Source organism: Gossypium hirsutum, chromosome D07 (genome assembly GCF_007990345.1).
Source record: "Gossypium hirsutum isolate 1008001.06 chromosome D07, Gossypium_hirsutum_v2.1, whole genome shotgun sequence".
NCBI lineage: Eukaryota > Viridiplantae > Streptophyta > Magnoliopsida > Malvales > Malvaceae > Gossypium > Gossypium hirsutum.
In genome coordinates, this window is record NC_053443.1 from 11,941,829 (window position 1) to 11,963,138 (window position 21,310).

At 32.1% G+C, this 21,310-nt stretch overlaps 2 protein-coding genes and 1 long non-coding RNA gene across 4 annotated transcripts; all 3 read right to left on the reverse strand.

Moving 5' to 3' along the window:
* Window positions 1-2,396: 2,396 nt before the first annotated feature.
* LOC121219396 (uncharacterized) lies at window positions 2,397-6,147 on the reverse strand. The gene is made up of 3 exons (XR_005916128.1): window positions 5,936-6,147; window positions 2,944-3,187; window positions 2,397-2,638 (listed from the first exon to the last, which is right to left on the reverse strand). It is a non-coding gene; the product is annotated as an uncharacterized lncRNA (long non-coding RNA).
* A 234-nt stretch (window positions 6,148-6,381) lies between these two features.
* On the reverse strand, window positions 6,382-12,513 carry LOC107954012 (receptor-like protein EIX2). The gene is made up of 2 exons (XM_016889459.2): window positions 8,777-12,513; window positions 6,382-7,280 (listed from the first exon to the last, which is right to left on the reverse strand). Exon 1 carries the CDS (start codon window positions 11,832-11,834, stop codon window positions 8,778-8,780), a length of 3,057 nt encoding a protein of 1,018 aa, XP_016744948.1. The 5' UTR covers window positions 11,835-12,513; the 3' UTR covers window positions 6,382-7,280; window position 8,777.
* A 2,673-nt stretch (window positions 12,514-15,186) lies between these two features.
* LOC107954010 (GPN-loop GTPase 3) lies at window positions 15,187-18,376 on the reverse strand. Of its 2 annotated transcripts, none has more exons than XM_016889458.1 (10): window positions 18,268-18,376; window positions 17,578-17,681; window positions 17,308-17,416; window positions 17,124-17,205; window positions 16,874-16,959; window positions 16,569-16,672; window positions 16,324-16,454; window positions 16,122-16,215; window positions 15,761-15,816; window positions 15,187-15,471 (listed from the first exon to the last, which is right to left on the reverse strand). In XM_016889458.1, the coding sequence occupies exons 2-10, from the start codon at window positions 17,620-17,622 to the stop codon at window positions 15,366-15,368; spliced, it is 813 nt and encodes a 270-aa protein (XP_016744947.1). In that variant the 5' UTR covers window positions 17,623-17,681; window positions 18,268-18,376; the 3' UTR covers window positions 15,187-15,365. The 2 variants fall into 2 exon arrangements, with proteins under 2 accessions (XP_016744947.1, XP_016744946.1); XM_016889457.2 differs by having other exon boundaries at window positions 17,578-17,811; window positions 18,268-18,374.
* Window positions 18,377-21,310: the final 2,934 nt, after the last annotated feature.

Below are 21,310 nucleotides of genomic sequence, written 5' to 3' on the forward strand. Positions count from 1 at the left end.
GTTTATGATATCGAGGTCTCGATACCTCGTTTTTGACCCAATTTACCTAATAATTTCTTTTAAATCACAAAATTCACTGATTCAAAAATATTTCTAACTTTTTCATCGAATTTAGTGATCTCAAATCATTGTTCTGACACTACTGAAAATTGGGCTGTTACACTGACATTCTAACTAAAGGTCTTAATGTCATAAGGTTCGAGCATTTGAGAGGAAAATTAGGTGTTTGCACCATACTAACCAAGGAGGAGTGATGAAGTTGGTCAGTATGAAGCAAACACTCGACAGCAGGCAGGCCATGAAGACCAAGCCATGCAGGAGCTACTGATGCAAGCTTATTTTGCTCATTTTGTAATTTCTAGTCAATGAAATGTAATTTAGTTCATTTAGAACTATGTTAGGTAGATGATTGATGTAATTTGCTATCATATGAGCTGTTACTTCAGCTTTGCTTGTATGCACAAGTTAATTACTTCAAGTTTCAATGTTTAGTGGTGTTAGGTAACCATTAGGTGAATGTTTACTGTTTTTGACAAGCTTAGAGCTTGATTTATGTATTGGCATTTTGCCACTGTTAATTCTATGAATGAATCAAGTTTTTTTCATCAAATACTCTCCATTTTTCTAGCTTTTTCTTTTTTTTTCTTTTGCTCGAATTCATTTGTTTGCTCAGCAAGCATCGAGCCTTGTTGCACAAGACACTTGCCGAGTCTGTTATTTCTGTTAGTGCACCAACAATATACAACAATTAACCATGTGGAGATTATAAGCATAATATGTATCCAGTCGACCCCTACCACATGTAGATGTACGTAATTCAAAATTATGGTATATTGGGATTACAAGCATACTGGTCGCAATTTGGTAAACATTACATCCAAGATGTGAAAAATAGAATGTCAATAATGACAATGAATCATAAAAAGAGGAAGAAAATAAATACATACAAATTTTACATAGAAATATTTTCGGAAAAAAATCAAAATTCATTATGTTGAATTCAAATAATACAAGAGGAGAGATGAATTGTAACACCCCTAACCCGTATGCGTCATCGAATTAGGGTTAAGAGGCAATACTAATCAAAACAGAACTTAGAACAGACATTCAATATAGTTCAATAATTTTAACGGTTACATATAAATTGCTAGGTCTAATATTAAACATGCAAAATTTTAAACTTCTCTTTAAAATTACAATCCAGTTAAAGCATAAGAATATAAGCCATTTTCGTATGGCTATTAATTTCATATACAATATATCAAAGTACGACTTTCCAAAACATTTATCTAGCCTGTACATGCCATAATTAAAATTTATACATTTACTGTACTCAGACCATTTTATTTATAGTCAAATATATGTACCTTTCGAAATGCATTCAATTGAATATATATATTTATACCAAACAACATTACAACCAAATGAATATAACCGAGCATATATGTATGTTATACACATATCATATCCAACTGTGTATGTATACTCATAATAAACTTATAACCAAATACAAATCTAATACATGTGACCGAATGCATCCTTCTTCATCAAATAATTATAAATAGAGGTGTATACATTTCAAATGCATATGTAGATACTTATCAAATACATATACCGAATATTTATACGTATACATTTATCGACTGCATAAATCAAAAGCATGTATGTATATTTTACAAATGCATAGACCGAATATGTACATATTCATTAAAGATAACCAAAATCATATAACTGTACACTTAATCACATACTTTAAACAGATTCACTGGCACTTAGCCTGCTAGGCTTAAAGCCTGATTCAGTACACCGGCACTTAGCCTGCTAGACATATAGTCTGAAATGTTTCACCGGCATTAAGCCTGCTAGACGTAAAGTTTGATATTGTTTCACCAGCATTAAGCCTGCTAGACGTAAAGTCTGAAATTATTTCACCGGCATTAAGCTTGCTAGACATATAGTCTGAAATGTCTCACCGACATTAAGCCTGCTAGACGTAAAGTCTGATATTGTTTCACTGGCAATAAGCCTGCTAGGCGCTAAGCCTGAAATCTCAATTTCACATACACAAAATAATTCCTCGAAAAATTCTTAATAGCAAACACATGTTCGTTGTACTCCATGTTCAATCATAAAAGAGTTTACAAATCATACTTTCAATTCAATTCAAGTATTTATAAATTTATAAACATATATCTATAATCGAACCTCACATATGAAAATATAAGATTTTATATCTTTAATTCAATCCAAGAACCTATATACGAATATACATATAGATATATTCGAACTCTCATGTACGTATTTAACATTTATACCTTTAGCTAAAATCATAAACTAATACATGTATATACATTTATATTCGAATATATATGTATATATATATACACTGTAGAAGCCCAAATTTGCTAGGCCCATTGTCCAAATAAAATAAAATACAACAAACCCAAAATTCAATCCCAACTGCCCAAACCTTAAGCCCAAACCTAATAGCCAATAACAAACTTTCAGCAGCAGAAAACCCTAGGGTTCCCTAACCCTAGGGCGCCACCCTAGCGCCGCATGCCTCTGCCAAGGCTCCCTCACGCACTCCACCGCCACCGTCGCCAATCGCCAGCCTTCCATGCGCGTCTGACACCACCTGCAACACACAAAAGAAGAAGACAACAAACACAATCCAAATAGTAAACAAACAAAAAAATAGAAATTAAGAAGTCGTGTGGATCGGCTATAAAAGCCTAGAATATCGCCCTTGTATTTTTCTTTGATTTTTCTTTATAAAAGACGCATACCAGAGAATCAAAGGAGAAGAAAAGGTTGCCCATTCGTGTTCTTCGTTTTTTTTCTCTGTCGATTTAGTTTTTTTTCTTTTTACGAAATTGTTTTTATCTTTTTTTAAAAAAAAACTATTGATATAAAAAAATAAAAAGGGAGAAGAGGGGTTACCTGAGCCGACCGGTAGCCCCGCCATCGGTCTCTTCGCCGCTCTAGGATCCGAACGCGGGGGAGGGCTAAGGACCCTTTTTCTTTTTTTCTCCGATTTCTGGCTTCAGGGACTCGGCCTTTAAACGCGCTTCAAAGAGCTGGTCGAAGAGGCGTCTTCGCGCGACGCCGGCTGCCGAACACGGTGGCGCTACGGCGGCAAATGTGGCCGGTTTCTGGGATTGATGAGAGTGGGGGAGGGAGATTTCTGTTTTTTTTAAATGAAAGAGGAGAAATGAAGTTTGTAAAAAAAATTGGTTTAAATAGCAACAAGGAAACGGCGTCATTTCAAGAGTGGCGACCCGCATGCGCGACCCAACCTACCAAGGGGATCCGCGCGTTTCATGAAATGGGCTATTTTCGCCCTTGGTCCTTCCTCATTGTTGACTGTTTTAATTTAGTCCTTTTGCTTGTTTGTTTGTTTTCTTTAATTTGGCCCCACGCACTTTCTTCATGTTTCAATTTAGTCAGCGCGCGATTGCTGTGCCTCAGGACTTGGGCATATTGCCCGATAAGTCCTTCGCACTTTGCGCGTGCTTCATTCCATCCCCCGAACCTCTTATTTGCAAATTTGGCCCCAAATTTTGGCCAGATTTCAATCTGATCCTCGACCTTTTAAACCTCAAGTTTTTTTATTTTTTATTTTTTTTCTTTTTTTATTTCATATATATATATTTAAAAGTCAGTTTTATTTAATACTTGATTTAATATTGTTTATTTGTTTATTTGTTCATATTTTATTTATTATTTTATTTGAATATATTGGTTTGTGTATTTTACTCTTGTTATTAATATTACCCTATCATTTCATTATTTATTTATTTTGTTATTTTTAAATACTTTCAAAGTTCTACTATTATTATTGTTGTGATTATTATCGTTAATATTATTATTTACTGATTCTTATTTTTTTAAAAAATTAAACTTCAGATTTTATTATATACATATACATACATTTTTAACATGCATACACACATAATTTTTTCAAATTTATATACATGTATGAATATACCTACTTCAATATATATCATCTATACTTTATACTTTACATATGTGTACATTTTTTTATTTTTATAAATTCGTACACGTTTATATTTTTACATTCTCATATATAATTTATATATAACTCTTAAATTTTTACATATATGCATACATTTTGTAAAATATATCTATATGTAAATATTTTATATAAACATGTACTTATTTTCACATTTTTTATAATTTGTATACATCTCCATACATACCTATATCTTATAATTTATATATTTATTATATTTTGTACTTTTAAAATATGTATAATAAAAACATACATGTTTTTATTTTATTTTATTTTTCTTTTACTCGATGTTTATTTATTAATTTGCCTATATGTTCATTATTATTTTAAAAGGACATTTTAATCCTATTTGCTTATTCATTTGTTATTATGCGATTGATCCAACTCTTATTTATTTATTTCATTGTTAATGTTTGTTCGTATTATTTATCCTTAACTTGTTGCATTCATTATTGTTTCGTCACACATGTTAACACCATACGTCAAAAGAAAATTTTTTAAATAAGGCAATATTTCGCGTTTGGAAAATCGAGAAAACGTGCCCTAACGTGCTGGGTTTCGATTTTTCGTTTGACCAAATGGCCAAATATCCTTTTAAACTTTCAAAATAATGAAGGCAATATTCCGTATTTGGAAATTCGGGAAAGTCGTGCCCTAACTTACTGGGTTTCGATTTTTCTCGCATTGAATCTAAATAATCGAATATCCTTTTAAAATTGAAACAAATGAGGTTTAAAGAAAATAAAAGGCAAGCTTATTCTCAAAATACGAGGTGTCGTGTCCTAACTTACAGGATGTGACATCTTGCTAATTCAAGATAAGAAGGCCTTTTTCATTTTAATTTATTCGAGTAATTTTAAAATAATACAATATAAAGAGGGATCGTATTTTTAAATTCTTTTCGAGTTTCTGAATTTTTGACACCAAGACATTAAGTAATCAACTAGGTACCAATTTTGGGCGTATCGAGGGTGCTAATCCTTCCTCGTACGTAACCGACTCCCGAACCCGTTTTTCTGAATTTTGTGGACCAAAATCGTTGTTTTAATAAAATCAAATCGTTTATTGAAAACAACCACTTTTTAAGGTGATCCGATCACACCTCATCAAAAAATATTGGTGGCGACTCCCATTTTCGTTTTCATTTTCAAAATCCAAGTCGACCCCGTTTTGTCAAAAAAATGGTGTCAACATACGTTAGACATTCTTGTCTTTATCTAAGTTCATAATTTATTCATGTATATATACACATATATAATTTCTTAACTAAATTTAATACAAGAAATTTACATGTATATATACACGCTTAATCGAAAATAACATATATATTTAATTTCATACCTAAGTTCAATATAAAAACATATATATGTATATTCATACATATTCAAAACTCCACATGCATACTTAACATTCATACCTTAAAATATATTCAAGATTTATTCAAGTATTTTCATATACAATCGAACCCACATAGACATACTTATTCAAAATTACCTACACAATTACAATATACTTACCTTTAATTAAACCAAGAATATATACATGTATATACATATATGTATTCGAACCTTGTGTATACATATATAACCCTCACACAATCAACTAAATTCAAGAACATATACATACAGATACATATATAAATATTCGAACATTATATATATATCTATATACCATTCCTACTTTAACTTAATTCAAAGATTTATATAAGTATATACCTATATATTCGAACATTGTATATACATATATACCATTTATACTTCAATTTTTTTTTGAATCAAATTACTTTTATTTATAGCTCAGCAAAAATACATACATACATACATACATACATACATATATACATACATACATACATACATACATACTGATTTGATAACATTAAATAGCTAATAGACTTACCTCGGACAGTGTAAAATCGAAACCGGACGATTAGTCGACGACTTTAACTTTTTCCCGATCTAACTCCGATTTCTTTGGTTCTTGATCTTTAATTAAGCAAGGATATGGCCAAACTTTAGAAAGCCATAGTTGAGCTTCTTTTTGCTTAACATTCGGCTTGGAGAAGATGATAAAATCATCTTTTCTTAAGTTATTTTAACTAATATATATTTTAATTACTTAATGACTAATTTAACCTTAGTTTAATTAATTATAAAACATATAACTTAAGGGCAATTTAGACCATTGCAGCCCACTAACTATTAAATGGCTTAATTTTCATTTATAACCCTTATTTTTAAAAGACAACAACAATTGGGTGCTTTTAAATTTAACCCTTAAATTTTTATTTTACGCGATTAAGCCCTTTTTATCAAATTGTGCACTCAAACGATCAAATTTTTATACAAAATTTTTACACATAGTCATTCACATACTGCAAATATCAAAAATAATTTTAAAATATTTTTTGACTTGGATTTGTGGTCCCGAAACCACTTTGTCCAATTAGGGTCAAGATCGGGTTGTTACATGAATACATCTATTTATAGGTTTAAAAGCTTTATTCTAATTAAAGTCTAATAGAAGTAATGTAGTAAAGTTAAAACATCTAATTCTAATCAAATATCAAATAGAGGAACTACACTTCTATACGGATTCCACTTGTGCAACTTGTATCTGCCCCCGCACCCCCGGTTGCGACCCTAGTCCAATATTTTTACTTACTGGGGATCTACAATGAGCTATGTCTTTGCCCTCATAAATCTCCCTATCTTGCCACTTATATTTTATTTTAACAAGAATTTGGGTCATATAACTCTAACATAAGAGTACAAGTTGAGATATTTTTCAAATACTGACCGTAAAAGGCCCATCAGATCGGTTCAGTCTATTGAATATATTCAACGTATAATTATCTCAAACAGAAAATGGTAGGAAACTAGGTAAGAATCTAACGGATACTATGTTTAAATTAAGAAAAATCGCCTCAGTGCCATCGCTATGCCTAAAGTAAGTCAAGCAACGAGACAACTCTTTTAAGTCTTTTGAGGACAACGGGTTCAAATGGGAGTTGTGGATGTGATTTACATTGGTTGGAAAATTGGAGCTTTGAATCAATGGTTATATATCTACATGAGGCCCAGCACAAAAGACCCATCAACGTTTAATTGTTTCAATTTTGCTGTCAAATTTGGCTGCTTCACCCACAGTTCTATCAATATTATGGCTTTCCTTCTTGTTTCCACCAACGCAATGATCGAACCTGTTGCGTCTTAAAAGAGTAGTTGTATTGAGAGAAAGAAATCTGAGCAAGAGGATAAAAGGATAAAAAGAGAGGATAAGAATCTACTTTTCCTCCTTAGTACAATGACTCATCAAGCTTTTAAAAAGTAAAGGTACAATAATTTACATGACTCAGAAAATAAGACAAATGATTCAGCATCCTTTAATCAGTATCATAATTCGTGCTGATGTTAGAGGTAAGGTTTAACTCTTCTACTTTTCTTTTCTTTTCCTCTCGTGCCCTATAACATTTCAGCTCCAGCTGTTCAATTCTTTGCTCCAAATCAAGTATATTTCTACCATATTTGATTAAGTTTATTTATCAAGTAATTCAGTTCTCACATTCGATTTCAAATTCAATTATCTATGTTTGTGATTTGATTCGAATTCTTAAAAATAATAATAATAGTTAAGGAAATTCAAGTGTTGCTCAAGTCCAACATTAAGATTTTTCTTTATTCCAGTTCGCTAAACAGATAGAACCACTCCAACTTAAACTTAATTTATGATTGAATTGAATTTGAGTTCACTCAAACTTGATTAATAAAAATGATTGAGTTGAGTTTGAATTTGGGTTTCAGTTTGAGTTTGAGTTCGAGTTCGGTTTCTTATTTTATTCAAATTTTTTTCACGGTTGATTGGGAATGAGATATGTGGAATGTCATATTTGACTATGATTGCTCAATGATTACCCCTTTGCCACATGCTTTCAAACCTAATGAGATATGTGGAATGAGATATTTATGTACTCTTAATTTATTTTCAATTTACTTGTGTAAAATGATTTCCCATGCAACATTTTATTAATTGAAATATTCTACTTGACAAATTTATTCAGAGTGTGACATAATTGTCACTAATTTGCATATTAAGAACATGACATATTTATCACAAAGAATATAGTTTACAATTATATTGATACACTATTAATATTTATCAATTTCCACAAAGTTAATGTTTGCAAATAAGGAACTTAAGAAATTTGTTCATTTAAATTTTAAAAATATTCACTAATTAATTTTCATAATTGATGTTTTAATTATTTGGTAATAGTGTTTTATTTCAATAATTTCACCAAATAAAAACTAAAGTATTATAAACAAATAAATATTTAACAATAAAATGTGCCATGATCTTATTTGTCATTTTACACATATCAGCTTTCAGCTATATTTTACCAAACACTTTTAAATAAATCGCTAATAGAATTAGTTGGTCAAACCAGCCACAACAATCAGCAATCAATTATCAGTCAATTACCAGTCAGGACTATTATATATTGATATGGAAACGGAAAGTATTACTTTAAATTAAATCTTTTTTATAATTTTTTTTAGTATACCAACATAATAACACAAAAAAAAAAGTCCATATATATATATATATATATTCCTAGGAAATTAAATATATATTCAAGATTACAAAACTATGGTAAAAAACGCAATATATTAAAACTAACATATGACTAGGAAGCAGACCCCAACGAGCAGGGAGAGAAAAATGGAGAGCATTTTATACCTTAGTCCTTCAATCGAAGTCTGCGTTGCAATTTGACCGTCTCCAATGCCATTGTAAATCTGATCCAATCTCCCAGTTTATTCACCAACTGAAAGTATTTATGTCTCCAAGACCTGCTAATCAATAAGGAACCGAAAACTCCCCAAAATCCAACAAGAAATCCAGCTATCGTTCCAGTAACGAACCACAAAGGCTCAAATAATTCTTCATCACTTTCAGCGATAATTTCAGTACCACCATTGTTAGGTAGTTTTGGTGACTCATCTCCAAGACATTTGTTCAACGGGTCTCCGCACAATCTCGAATTCCCTGCAAAACAAGTAGCATTGAAACTTTGCAATTGAGTGCTTAAGGGAATTTTTCCAGACAGATTGTTGTTTGATAAGTCCAAAACACTGAGAAAGGATATATCAGACATGCTCTCCGGAATTACACCAGACAGATTGTTTGTTGACAAATCGAGTGATTCCAATGCCTTCAATTGACCAATCTCTTTAATTATGCTTCCTTTCAACATATTTCTTGATAGATTCAAAGTAATTAACCCATGTAGACTTGCTATTTCTCGAGGGATTTCCCCACTTAATTTGTTGCACGACAAGTCAATGGCTCTCAATAATCCAAGGGTTTTCCCATATTCTTGTTCCACACCTTTCCATATAACTAATAGATGACCATTCAAGGTACCAGCAAAGAAAGCAGTAGTACTGTCCTCTATGTCATAGACATCATTATAATAATACGAGAACTCGATCGTTGCTGCTGAGCTCCCAAGGTGAGCCATGGTAGTCAAATTGTTGAGGCACGATGGAATGGTTCCTGATATATTGTTGAGAGAAAGATCCAATACTTGAAGAAACTGTTGGTGACATAGACTTGAAGGTATGTCACCGTGAAACTTATTTGATCGTAAACGTAGAACAATCAAGTTCTCAAGTCTTTCTCCTATCCATGGTGGAATGATTCCAGTTAATTTATTTTCCCCCAGATCCAAAAGTTTCAATTTAGTACAACTTTTCAAGGATTGAGGGATTTCACCATGCAAACTCGTGTTCCTTAAACGCAATGATTGCAGAGTCTCTACTGAGCCCAATGAAGTAGGGATTACCCCTGACAAATTATTGTTCTCCAAATTGATTATGGTTAATCTCCGACTTTTGATCCAACAATCTGGAATGCCTCCCGACAACAAATTGTTAGAGAGGTCAAGATAAGACAAACCACTATCCTTATTTGTGCATAAAAATGACAACGATCCATTGAACATGTTGTTGGATAGATCTAACGTTGTCGACTTAGACAAAAATTGAGGTATGGGACCATGAAAAAGATTTGAACTCAAATCTATCAAAGAGATACGATCAAATTTTAAAGGCAGGTTTGGAACTCTCCCGCTGATTTGGTTGAAGGAAAGGTCCAAAAACATTAGCCTCGAAGGCAGATTCCAAAACCAGTATGGGATGTTGTCTGAAATGTTGGAATGAGAGATATCTAGATGGTAGAAATTTGTTTGATTTCTAAGCCAACTAGGAAATTGGGGTCCAAGCTTGCAGGAACTCATTTCAATAAAATCAAGTTGAAACGGAGGTGTCCAATTAGAGCTAAGATTGAAAGACAAAGCATTAAAGGATATCGAAAGATACCGTAATTTGGTAAGATTAAATAGGTGGGCTTCGGAAATGACATCATGCAAAGAGTTGTCGGAAACATCCAAGAGCACCAGTTGAGACAATTTGCCGATGTTGACAGGAAGGAGACCCTCGAATCGGTTTCCTCTAAGATATAATTCTCTCAAAGATGACAATCTTAAAAGATCAGGCAATGGCCCAGTGAATCCATTTTCATCTAAATTCAAAACATTGAGCTTTGAAAAGTCTCCAAAGTTGTCTTCGAAATGCCCGCTCAATTGGTTAGATCCAACATCTAATTCTCTCAAAGATGAAAATGGTACGAAGCTGGGCAAGGATCCATTGAAATGGTTAAAATCCAACTTCAAAACCTCCAGAGAATCATTGGCACATCCACTCAAGTTCTTCACAGCAAAGGTGAGAGGTCCACTGAGCTTGTTATCCCTTAAGTTTAATTCTTTTAAATGGCAGAGATTCCCCAATGACTTTGGTATTCCACCTTCGAGACTATTAAGCTCGAAATTAATTCGCTCCAGAGCTGGCATGTTGTCAAAAGAATCCGGAATCAAACTCGATAATTGATTATGTTGGAGATCGAGTTCAACCAAGTTTCGACTTATATTCAGCAACAGAGGAAAAGTCGAAGGATGCAAACTAGAAGACCAAATCAGGTGAAGAACAGATAAAGAGTTTGAGGAATTAAAATGGACAAGAGATGAAGGATCAACCTCCGCAAAGTCACAATATCCAAAGTGTATAACTGAGAGGGAAGGATGAGATTGAATAACCTGTAGCCAGTTTGTAGCTTTTGTAAAATTGGTGCAACTGATTTTCAGCAATTGCAAAGAAGAAAGATGGGAAAGCCATTCAAGGTTGTCGGATATCAAAGATTGATTAATATCATCGGTACTGAGATCAAGATAAACTAGCCTGGAAAGGTTCCCAAGCTGGAGAGGAATGAAGCCCGTAAGAGCATTTGATGAGAGATTGAGGTATGTGAGGTCAGAAAGTGAACCAATGAAGTCTGGGATCTGGTCGAAGTGATTTAAAGAGAGGTCCAAGTGACTCAAGTGCTTTAACTCAAGCAAGGAAGTGCCAATCACACCTGAAATTGCCGTCCAACTGCCACCAAAGATACCGTAAGTGATTCTGGGACGGAGGTCCAGCATGACAACATGGCCGGTCGTGTTGTCGCAGCCGACACCTTCCCATTTGCAACACTCTTCTTCTTTGCTTGTCCATGAAACTAGGAGGTTTAGGCTATTGTCGTAACCAATAAGACCTTTCTTGAAATCAAGGAGAGCTCGTCTCTCTGCTGCAATGCACCTCACACTCTGATTTTTTACACTGATGCCAAAACTAGCAGTAATCAGTGCAAACAGAAGCGCAAGCCATAGGTGAAAATGAAAATGAAGTCCTCTTCCTCTCATGAAGATGGAAAATAATGGCTCTGAAAAGATGGTTCCAAAGAAAATGTATAGCTAATAAGTACTCCGTTTATCCGCATAGCTTCTTAAATAAAAATAAATTTGCCCCACTCATCACGGCCGTTGCTATCCCAAACCAAGTCAAGAAAATAGCCATGTCGGTAAGTTTGAGGAGAAGGGGCCGCCCCCCTAGGCCTAGAATCCACACGTTTGAAACAGGAATTGCAGATATAAATTCCTGGAATGTGTCCACTGTCCTCCAAAAAATTACCCAACGACTATTAATAATCAACATTCTGACTTTCCTTCTTGTTTCCTGGAAATTACTAAGGAATAAGGAGAGCGAACGAGCTATTGTTCCTCAAACGCAATGATCCAACCTGCTTTATCTTTAAAAAATGTTTATACTTGAATAATCTACTTTGAAATTATGGTATATAGGCTAAATTTAATGAATATGCCGAACATGGAGAAAAATTATGGAAATGAGCCACTTTCTGCCTCAGGATATTTAGAGAAAAAGTTGATTTTGGAGACAGAAATTAAAAATGCATTAACTTTTTCGGGATAGTTTGATTTTTGAGTCCTGGGTTTGATTTCTCTTCTACTTATGTTTGTATTTTTTATTTCATATTAGTTTAAGCTTTTTTTTACTTTTAATTATTATTTTTAACACGTGAGTTGCTTTGGTTAGATGGTTAAATAATGGTGATTTTATTTTTAAGTCCTAGGTTTGATTCCTCTTCTAGGCATATTTGTATTTTTTTTGTTTTATGTTGTTTCAAGTTTTTTTTAATTAATAAATATTTTTTATTTTTAATTAATAACTCTTGTATTTATAAAATCAAATAATAAATATGTAGTTATATAATAAATATATATTTACATATATCATTATGTTAAAAATATTTGAAATTAATATTTATATATAATATAAACATCAACTAAATTTTTTGATATATTTTTCTTTATATATAATATTTATCCTCTCCCTATATATTGTGGATATGGTGATTTCTAATATTATAAAATGAAATAATTATTTCAAATATAATTATTTTTATACGTAAAATATTTCAAATATCATTGTTTTTTCATCTATAAGGTATGAGATTTCAAATATTTTTATATGTGAAATATTTTAATTAATTATTTCAAATATAATTATATTTATATGTGAAATATTTCAAATACACATATAAAAATATATAATAATAAAATTTACTACACTCGTGATATGGATTGAAAAATAAATATTACAAATATAAAAATTATATTTATTAAAAATAATGACATTTGCAATAACTATTTGGTTTTATAAATAAAAGAGTTATTAATTAAAAAATGAATTAAAAATAAAAAACTTGACAATATATTTATTAATTAAAAACATTTTTAACATAGAAGTTATGAATTAAAAATAAAAAAACTTGAAAAACAATATATTTTTTAATTAAAAAAATTAATTAAAAATTAAAAAAAAGCTTGAAATAGCATGAAATAAATACAAATATGCTTAGAAGAGGAACCAAACCTAGGTCTCAATGAAATCGCTATTATTTAATCATCTAACTAGAGGAGTTAATATGTTAAAAACATTATTTAAAAAAAGAGTTTGAAATAATATGAAGTAAAAAAATATATAAATATGAGTAGGAGAGGTATTGAATCCGAGACTCAAAGACAAAACCACTAATATTTAATCAAAAAAGTTAATGTGTAAAAAAAGTCAAAAAACATGTGTTGTAGAACGTGTTTTCAGCATACAACGCGTCCAGACTTTCTTTCTCCAAAATCGGTTTATTTTTCTAAATATCCCAAAAAAATGTCCTATTTCCTTCTTCTTCTTCTTTTTTTATGTTCAGCATATTCATCAATTTTAGCCGAGGGATTACATGCATAATTTAGCAAGGAAATGGAATTTGAGCCGGCTCTCAACTTGAAATTATTGCCCCTTGTGTCATAAGATAATCATACATCAACTTGATCGTTGCTTCTGAGCTCTCAAGGTGAGCCATGGTGATCAAATTATTGAGGCATGATGGAATGGTTTTTGATATATTGTTGAGAGAGATACAATACATGAAGGAATTGTTGGTGACATATGTCACCATGAAACTTATTTAATCGAAGACGTGGAACAATCAACTTCTTAAAACTTTCTCTTATTCATGTGAGGGATGATTCTATTTAATTTATTTTTCTTCGGAGTTAAAAGTGTCAATTGAGTACAATTTTTTGGGATTGAGGGGTTTTATCGTGTAAACTTATACTAATTGAACTTGTTATATTTATGAACTTTATAATTAGTCATGTGAAAGGATGTAAAATAAAATATGCACAAAAGCAATAATGCATGCACCAACTATATTCTGTGCCGAATCTAGAGGGGGGTTGGCGTGGGCCTCGACCCCCCCTAAAATTTAAAATTATTATTTAAGTCTTTAAATTTTTTAAAAAATTTTAAATTAATAAAGGTAAAATTGTACTTTGGCACTCTTAAAATTATAAAAATTTGATTTAATCTTTTAAAAATTATAAAGATATAGACTATAAAAAATAAAAATTTCATTCGGCCCTTCTAAAAGATTGTTCTGGCTTCGCCCTTGACTATATATATTTTAATTTTGTTGATTTGATTCCCACTTTCTTTTTATTTTTAGAACATAATTCTCACTTTCTTTATTTGATGTAAATTCACAATATAAATTCTATGATAAGTTTAGAACTATTATCTGTCCATTACAGCATGTTATTATAGAGAGGAGTGACTTGACCTTTATAGTTCAAAACTCAACGAATTCCCTTATATGCTCTTTTTGCTGAAAAGGGTTAAATCACTATTTGAGACTTGAAGTTAACAACTATTCTCACATTGGGTCTAATTTTTTTTTAAATTAGTCCTTAAACTTTGCAATTAATCCTATATTGAGACTTGAACTTTTTGTTCAAGTTAGCCCCTAAACTTGTTAATTATTCCCATATTGAGGCTTAAACTTTTTTGTTCAAGTTAGCCCCTGAACTAGTTAATTATTCCCATATTGAGGCTTGAACTTTAGAGTTTTCAAGAAAATATCAAGGATCAACTTGAGAAAAAAACTTAAACCCTAATCTAAGGATAATTGTCAAGTTTAAACCCAAAAAGTGATTTAACTCAACTAAAAATGGTAATGTTGTATGATTTAAGCGTCATTGACATGAGCAAGTGCATTGATCTTGCATTTTGCTCTGTTCAATTATTATTTTTTAGCCAAATATGAATTTATTTACTCATCCGATAAGGAGTTTCAAGGTTGAGAAACAGAGTTCCTTTTACATTATTCGTCAACAAATAAAAGCAGTGTAAAATCAAGACTAAGCACAAGAAATCCGGATTGTGATGCATTCATTACACCAAAATAATATTAGTCCAGTACTTGTTCATCATCCAAATTCCAGTTTTCAATAGGTTCTCATCTTAGTTTCTTTTTTGTAAAGTTATCTACATATGGAAATTCGGAACACAGGTAATGTTTTTCCACAGCATTAACAGGCCTACTCGTTGTCGCCATCACCGTCGGGATCGAAATCTCTAATCTTCACATCAGCATCTTCGCCATATTGAATGCAGTTGTCAATTTGAGCCAATACATATTGTATGCTGTAAAAGTAGAACATTTCACCATTATCAATGATAAAAACAAAAAGAACATAATTTGTCAAGCATAAGCACTCCCAAGAACATGGTGTTCTTTACGAAATCATTTCTAAGACAAGAAGCTTACAAAAAATATAGTTCTCGAAAGCAATGTCACCATCCTATTGTTTTAATCTTTTCATTTAAAACTTAAATTATTATGCTAAGTTACTATGTTACTCATACTAAGGTATGTGAGTGTCAGATAATGGCATGTGTTTGACACGGGTATGTATATAGAGAAAGAATATACCTGCTTTCCTTCCTCAAGTCGAGGGGAATAAAGCTCACCATGCTATATTCATCCACCTAACATACAACAAAACAATGATGTGACAAGTTTTAACATGATATATAACAAACCCAAGCAAACAATTTTAAGACTTTGTATGAATCCTATGAAAATGTGAAGAATTACATGCAAAAGAGTGCAAATGAAACCTTGCAACAAATAAAACAATGTTTGATGTATTCACTTAACTGGAACTAAATAATGCAACTTTATTGGCAACCACCAATAGAAAAAGCCACATTAATGGTATGATCATATAATAATTGAAACGAGCTTGTAAGCATTCCAAGAGACTCCAAATAGCCAACCAAAGTTATCTTACCAGTTCAATCAAAGATTTGTTTAGCTTTTTAAACCGAGGAGCCATCCGTTCATTCAACTCTGACAGTAAATGATGAGGCTCTGGATCCAAGTAGCTATGAATAACAAAGACATTGATTAAGAAAAGAAAATGAAATATATGAAAGGAAAAAAAAATGGACTGCAGGCTGGAGAAGAGTGGCGTAAAAGAAACCAATACTAACTTTTCGACATCCCTCTTGTTTGTTACAAGGTCCATCTTGGAGAGGATATTAATATGTGGTACTTCAAGCTGGACCATTGCAGAAAGTGATGCCATGCATCCACTTACGTACTTAGTAACATCTGTGATAAACTGGTGCAAATTCAAATAGTTAGAGATGGTAAATGCCATAACCAATTATAGAGACATGCCAACTAAATTTGAATAGCAGACAGGCATGCTGAAAGATGCAGAGCTGAGACAAACCTGGGAATCAAGCAAGTATACAGCACACACATTAAAGTTCTTGCGCTTCAAGTGCTCTACAAAGTTACGGAGCACTGGTACATGTGAAAAAAGTTCTATTTGGCCTATAAAATGACTGAAGGTTAGCAAAATTTATTCCCATTTCTAGTACACTTCAACAAATTATATCACAGCAGAAAGCCTAATTCAGTAACGTAAGACCCCCAGTGTAAACCGTTGCCAAGGTAAAAGCTAAAGAAGTTGAAAATACTTTTCCAGCTTTTGCTGACAAGATACTAACATACGCATCCAAGCAAAAGAGATACCTGGACAATCAAATACCAGATAGTCGTCATCCAAGTAATTGTCCAATTCTTCATTCAGCCAATCATCAAGATTATCTTCAAGATGTCTGGTTGGAGATTAAGGTTTACATTTTCGCTCCCAAAATCTAACAAAGAAAGGAATAAAATGCAGATCTTCATATGATAGAATACAAAGCTAAGGACATTGGCAAGATGAATAAAAATGAAAATCCCACTGATAAAGCAAGACAAGAATAAAAGGAAAGGATACTCCATGCAGTATATAAGGCCACCATTTGGACCCAAGCCAAGCTCCTCCATCACATCATCCAAACTAATGAGTTCTCGTATATCTACAAACCAACAAAACTCCATTGCAACAAAACCAGAGGGGAAAAAAAAGAAAGAAAAGAAGTTAAAAGCAGTGAGAATCATTCAAGCAGAAGGTTGATTACCCATGGCTACAGGATAGTCGAAATTTTCTGCAGCAGGATCTAGGTTCACAATATGTATTGACCGTCCAAGGGTTTCGCAATGCTGGTACAGGCTAGAGCAGTAGGTTGACTGATTCCAAAAACACAAAGTCACTTTAGCATAAATAAGCAATGCCAATAAAAACCAACTGGCTAAGCAGACCAAAGACTGCACAGACTAAACCAGGAAAACCCAAGGTAGATAATCCTCATTCCAAACCCTTGAATGGAATAGTTGATAGACTAACTCACCTTGCCACTGCCTGCAGGACCAATAACCAATTGTGCATAACCCATGATAGCTTTTCCCACTTATCAACCTTCTTCACTAACTCAGAACGAACACAAGGAATTGACTATCCGGAACGATGCAAGAATCGCGACAGTAACATATGCAGTACACCACACACCAACAGCAAACAACAAAATCAAGAAATCAGAATGGCCCATAAGCAGTGGTGATAGAGAAACACAACATCACATAACCTGAATTATCAATACCAAAGAGAAAACTGGAATCACATTCTGATTACATTACCCAAATATGTAAGAAGAAAGAAACCCCATCATAAGATTTAAATATTAATAAAAATGTAAATTAAACAATAAAAAAAACATGAATTTTGGATAGAGTTGACCGCTACAAATTCAGCAATTGGCATAATAACAAATGAAACCAGCTTCATCCAGTTCATTATATGTAGAAAATTTGTGTACTAACACAAAACCCAAAAAAACCCATAAACGAAAGTGCAGAATATAATCATATTAAAACCAAATAAGAGAAAAATTATTGACTAACTGATTTTCCTCTCATAATAATCTTTTAATCATTGAAGAACAGCTACATAATTGAAAAAAGCAAGACGTGCAAATAGTTCCCCAAAATGAATCGTAGAAAAAGGGAATATATATTATTAAGGTTAAAAACCAGAAGATTACCTGAAATCGTGAATGCTAATTTTCTACAATGGACACTGAAAGAAAGGAGAAGACTTTGAAGACCAGGCTTGGGACACAGGCACTCAGGTTTTAGCCTTTTAGGGCTTTGCATTCGATTGTTTAGAAGCTAAACGACAACGTTTTTGGTGAAAATGACCAAAACTTTTTTTTATTAAAAAAGGTTAATAGACTAAATAAGCCCTTGAAATTTATCAATTTATTTAAATAAACCCTTATATTTTTATACATCCAAATAAGCTTTAAACTTTAATTGGTATTCACTCAAATAACCTCTTCACCTTTAACTTGTGTTTCTTATTTTTCTCTTTATACCTTTGGATATAATTGTGTAAAAATTTATATTATTTTTTATGTTGAAATCATGTATTATAGATGTTTTACTTCACTCATAGACCTTTTCATAAATAATTAAGTCATCGATTCTTAAGGCAAGAAATTTGGTAGAGATAATATATGATTATAAATCTCAACATAACTTTTAAAAAAATCCAGAAATAAAATTTCAATTAAAGACTATATTATGGAGGTTTTTATGTTATGAGTCGGGTTGTATTTTGTCTTTTCTATATAAAAAATGAGTAAATTAGTTCATGTACATTAGATTAAAGAGTAAATTGGTCCTCTTATTAAAAATTTCATCAACTTCTATTGTTAAAAATTGTTCCTTATATGTTAGAATAAGGCACACGTGGCATGACACATGTAACTGTTTGGTTATTTTGTCAAACATGTCAGTTTTTAACGATAGGAATGGATGAAATTTTTAACAGAAAAGATCAGTTTACTCTGTAATCTAATGTATGAGAATTAATTTACTCATTTTTTTAGTAAAAGGGATAAATACCACTTGACTCCTAATATAACGACCTTCATGATACTTTTACTGATTGTCTTCTATATTATTTATAGCAATGACTCATTTTTTTTCTCTTCAATCAAATTATATAATTAATTTTGTTGTAGAGTAAAAGCTCAAAATTTAATCAAATCAATGTAATCAAAGTAGCAATTGCTGAAATGGTGGTGTGTTATAGTTCAAGTATTGTCCTGGAGTGTCTATACGGTATACGTAAGAAGTTCGAGCTTTATCATAAATAAACTTTTCAATCATTATAAGATATCTCGTTTTATAAACACACTGCCTATATAAAAACTTGGACCTTTAATAGAATCAAAAGACAAAATTTCAAAACTAAACAGAGCACAGACATTTCGAAAACATACTACCTAACAAACAACATTTTACAAAAGTGTCCAAGAAAAATGATATTACCTCCAAATCCGCACCCTATTTTTTATCAGACGTTATTATGTTCTTCATTCTTCTCTCTCTCCTGTTTTGTGCTAAGTGTATTGGGGAACTGACCAAAGAACATATAGAAGGCAAATTCAGCCATTGATGGATGTTTCAATGCAAGGTATAAGATTCGACCTAATATAGAATTGCTAGTATCATGCAAAACTTTGATCTTTCTTTTCTCAAGTGTTATTTGTATCGTGCTGGGTGACTATGCATGTGCACATAGCTCTAGTCTGGTCATTTAGAGAAAAAACCCCAGTTCTAAATAAGGTTTGCAGCATTTGTCTATAGAAAGAATAAGCATAGTATGTGGCTGTTACATTATCCGCTATGTTCTTTTAAGAACTGATTTGTTTGTTGAAGCTTTAAGACCGGTCAATGTTTGGAAGATTTTAAATAATGATATTAGGCCTCTTGACTAATTTTTTGTGTGTCTCACTAAAGAGATATTCAGGTATTTATACATATTGTTACCGTTTATGATTTTACTCCACTATTTATGGACTTGACCCTACTATTCATAGGACTGACATTCTGAGCAGACCTCGAGTATGATGGACACGTGTATTGTTCTGGGTCACATGATGAACCTTGCAGCCCATCACATGCGAACTTCTTGGGTATGTGCAAACTGAGACCACAAACTCTCTTCGACTCGTACGAGTTGATACCACGAGCTCCCCTGGCTGTCCTCTCGCTATATGTCTCGCACACATCCATCTGGCGAGGCCGATTCGAGTCGCGGTAGGCAACCAAAATTTTATTTGGTTTTCAGGTTAGTGATCATTGATGTATAACAATGCCCAAAAATAGTTTTTTTATTTATTGAAAATATGAGTTAAGTTTTTTGTCTACAATATTTAAAATTTAAGTCAAGTTTGTTATCCTATTTTATAATATGTTATTTTTTATATATATTATATAAAAATTGAATGTAAAGTATTATAATCTAAATATTAAAAAATTTTAAGTTGTTTACATTTATAATTTTAATAAAAGAAAAAAAGGTATATAGTGAACATTAAATTAAAAATTAACATTAAATTAAATTAAAAGAAAATTTTCTATTTAAATCATTTATAATTTATAAAATTTTAAATTATTAATAGTAAAATTAAACTTTAACCTCCAAAAATATTAGAAAATTTATTTAATCATTTAAAATTTGTAAAGATATATACCCTTAAAATAATAAATTATATTTTTACTATCATTAAACTATATTATTTAATTACGACAACATAAAAATATTTTTTTACTCCGCACATCAACTAAAACCAAATGAGAAAGGCAGTACTATGAACACCCCATTTGTCCAGCCAGTCAACGACAATTTTTTTGTCTCGAAGCATAGCAAAGTGAGCAACTCCAACTTCGGTCCATCACCTTACCAGCTGCCATGGCCAGTCCAGCTCTCCCACTCCCAATCCCACCTCTAACTGATTGATCCCCTTACTCCAAGCCAGTTCTAGGCCGTGATATAAGCCCAATAATTTAGCAAACTCTATGTTACAGTTACCATGACTGCTACCAAACCCCACAATCCAATTACCATGACAGTCTCGTATTACTCCTCCAGAACCAGCACGGTGATGAACTTGATCCCAACTTCCATCAACATTAAGCTTATAACAACCCTCCCGAAGCTTCTCTTAACTCAACAGTAGCTCGTCTCTCTTCACTGCACCACTCACGACAGAATTGGCAGCTACATGTTCCTGC

What these genes read in the sequence shown, in the direction of transcription:
- LOC107954012 (XM_016889459.2), bottom strand. Translation starts at nt 11,834, where the DNA reads ATGAGAGGAAGAGGACTTCATTTTCATTTTCACCTATGGCTTGCGCTT.
- LOC107954010 (XM_016889458.1), bottom strand. Translation starts at nt 17,622, where the DNA reads ATGGGTTATGCACAATTGGTTATTGGTCCTGCAGGCAGTGGCAAG. An exon ending in CGACTATCCTGTAGCCATGG is followed by an intron (nt 17,206 to 17,307) that starts GTAATCAACCTT and finishes GTTGGTTTGTAG; the next exon opens with ATATACGAGAACTCATTAGT. An exon ending in GGCCTTATATACTGCATGGA is followed by an intron (nt 16,960 to 17,123) that starts GTATCCTTTCCT and finishes ATCTCCAACCAG; the next exon opens with ACATCTTGAAGATAATCTTG.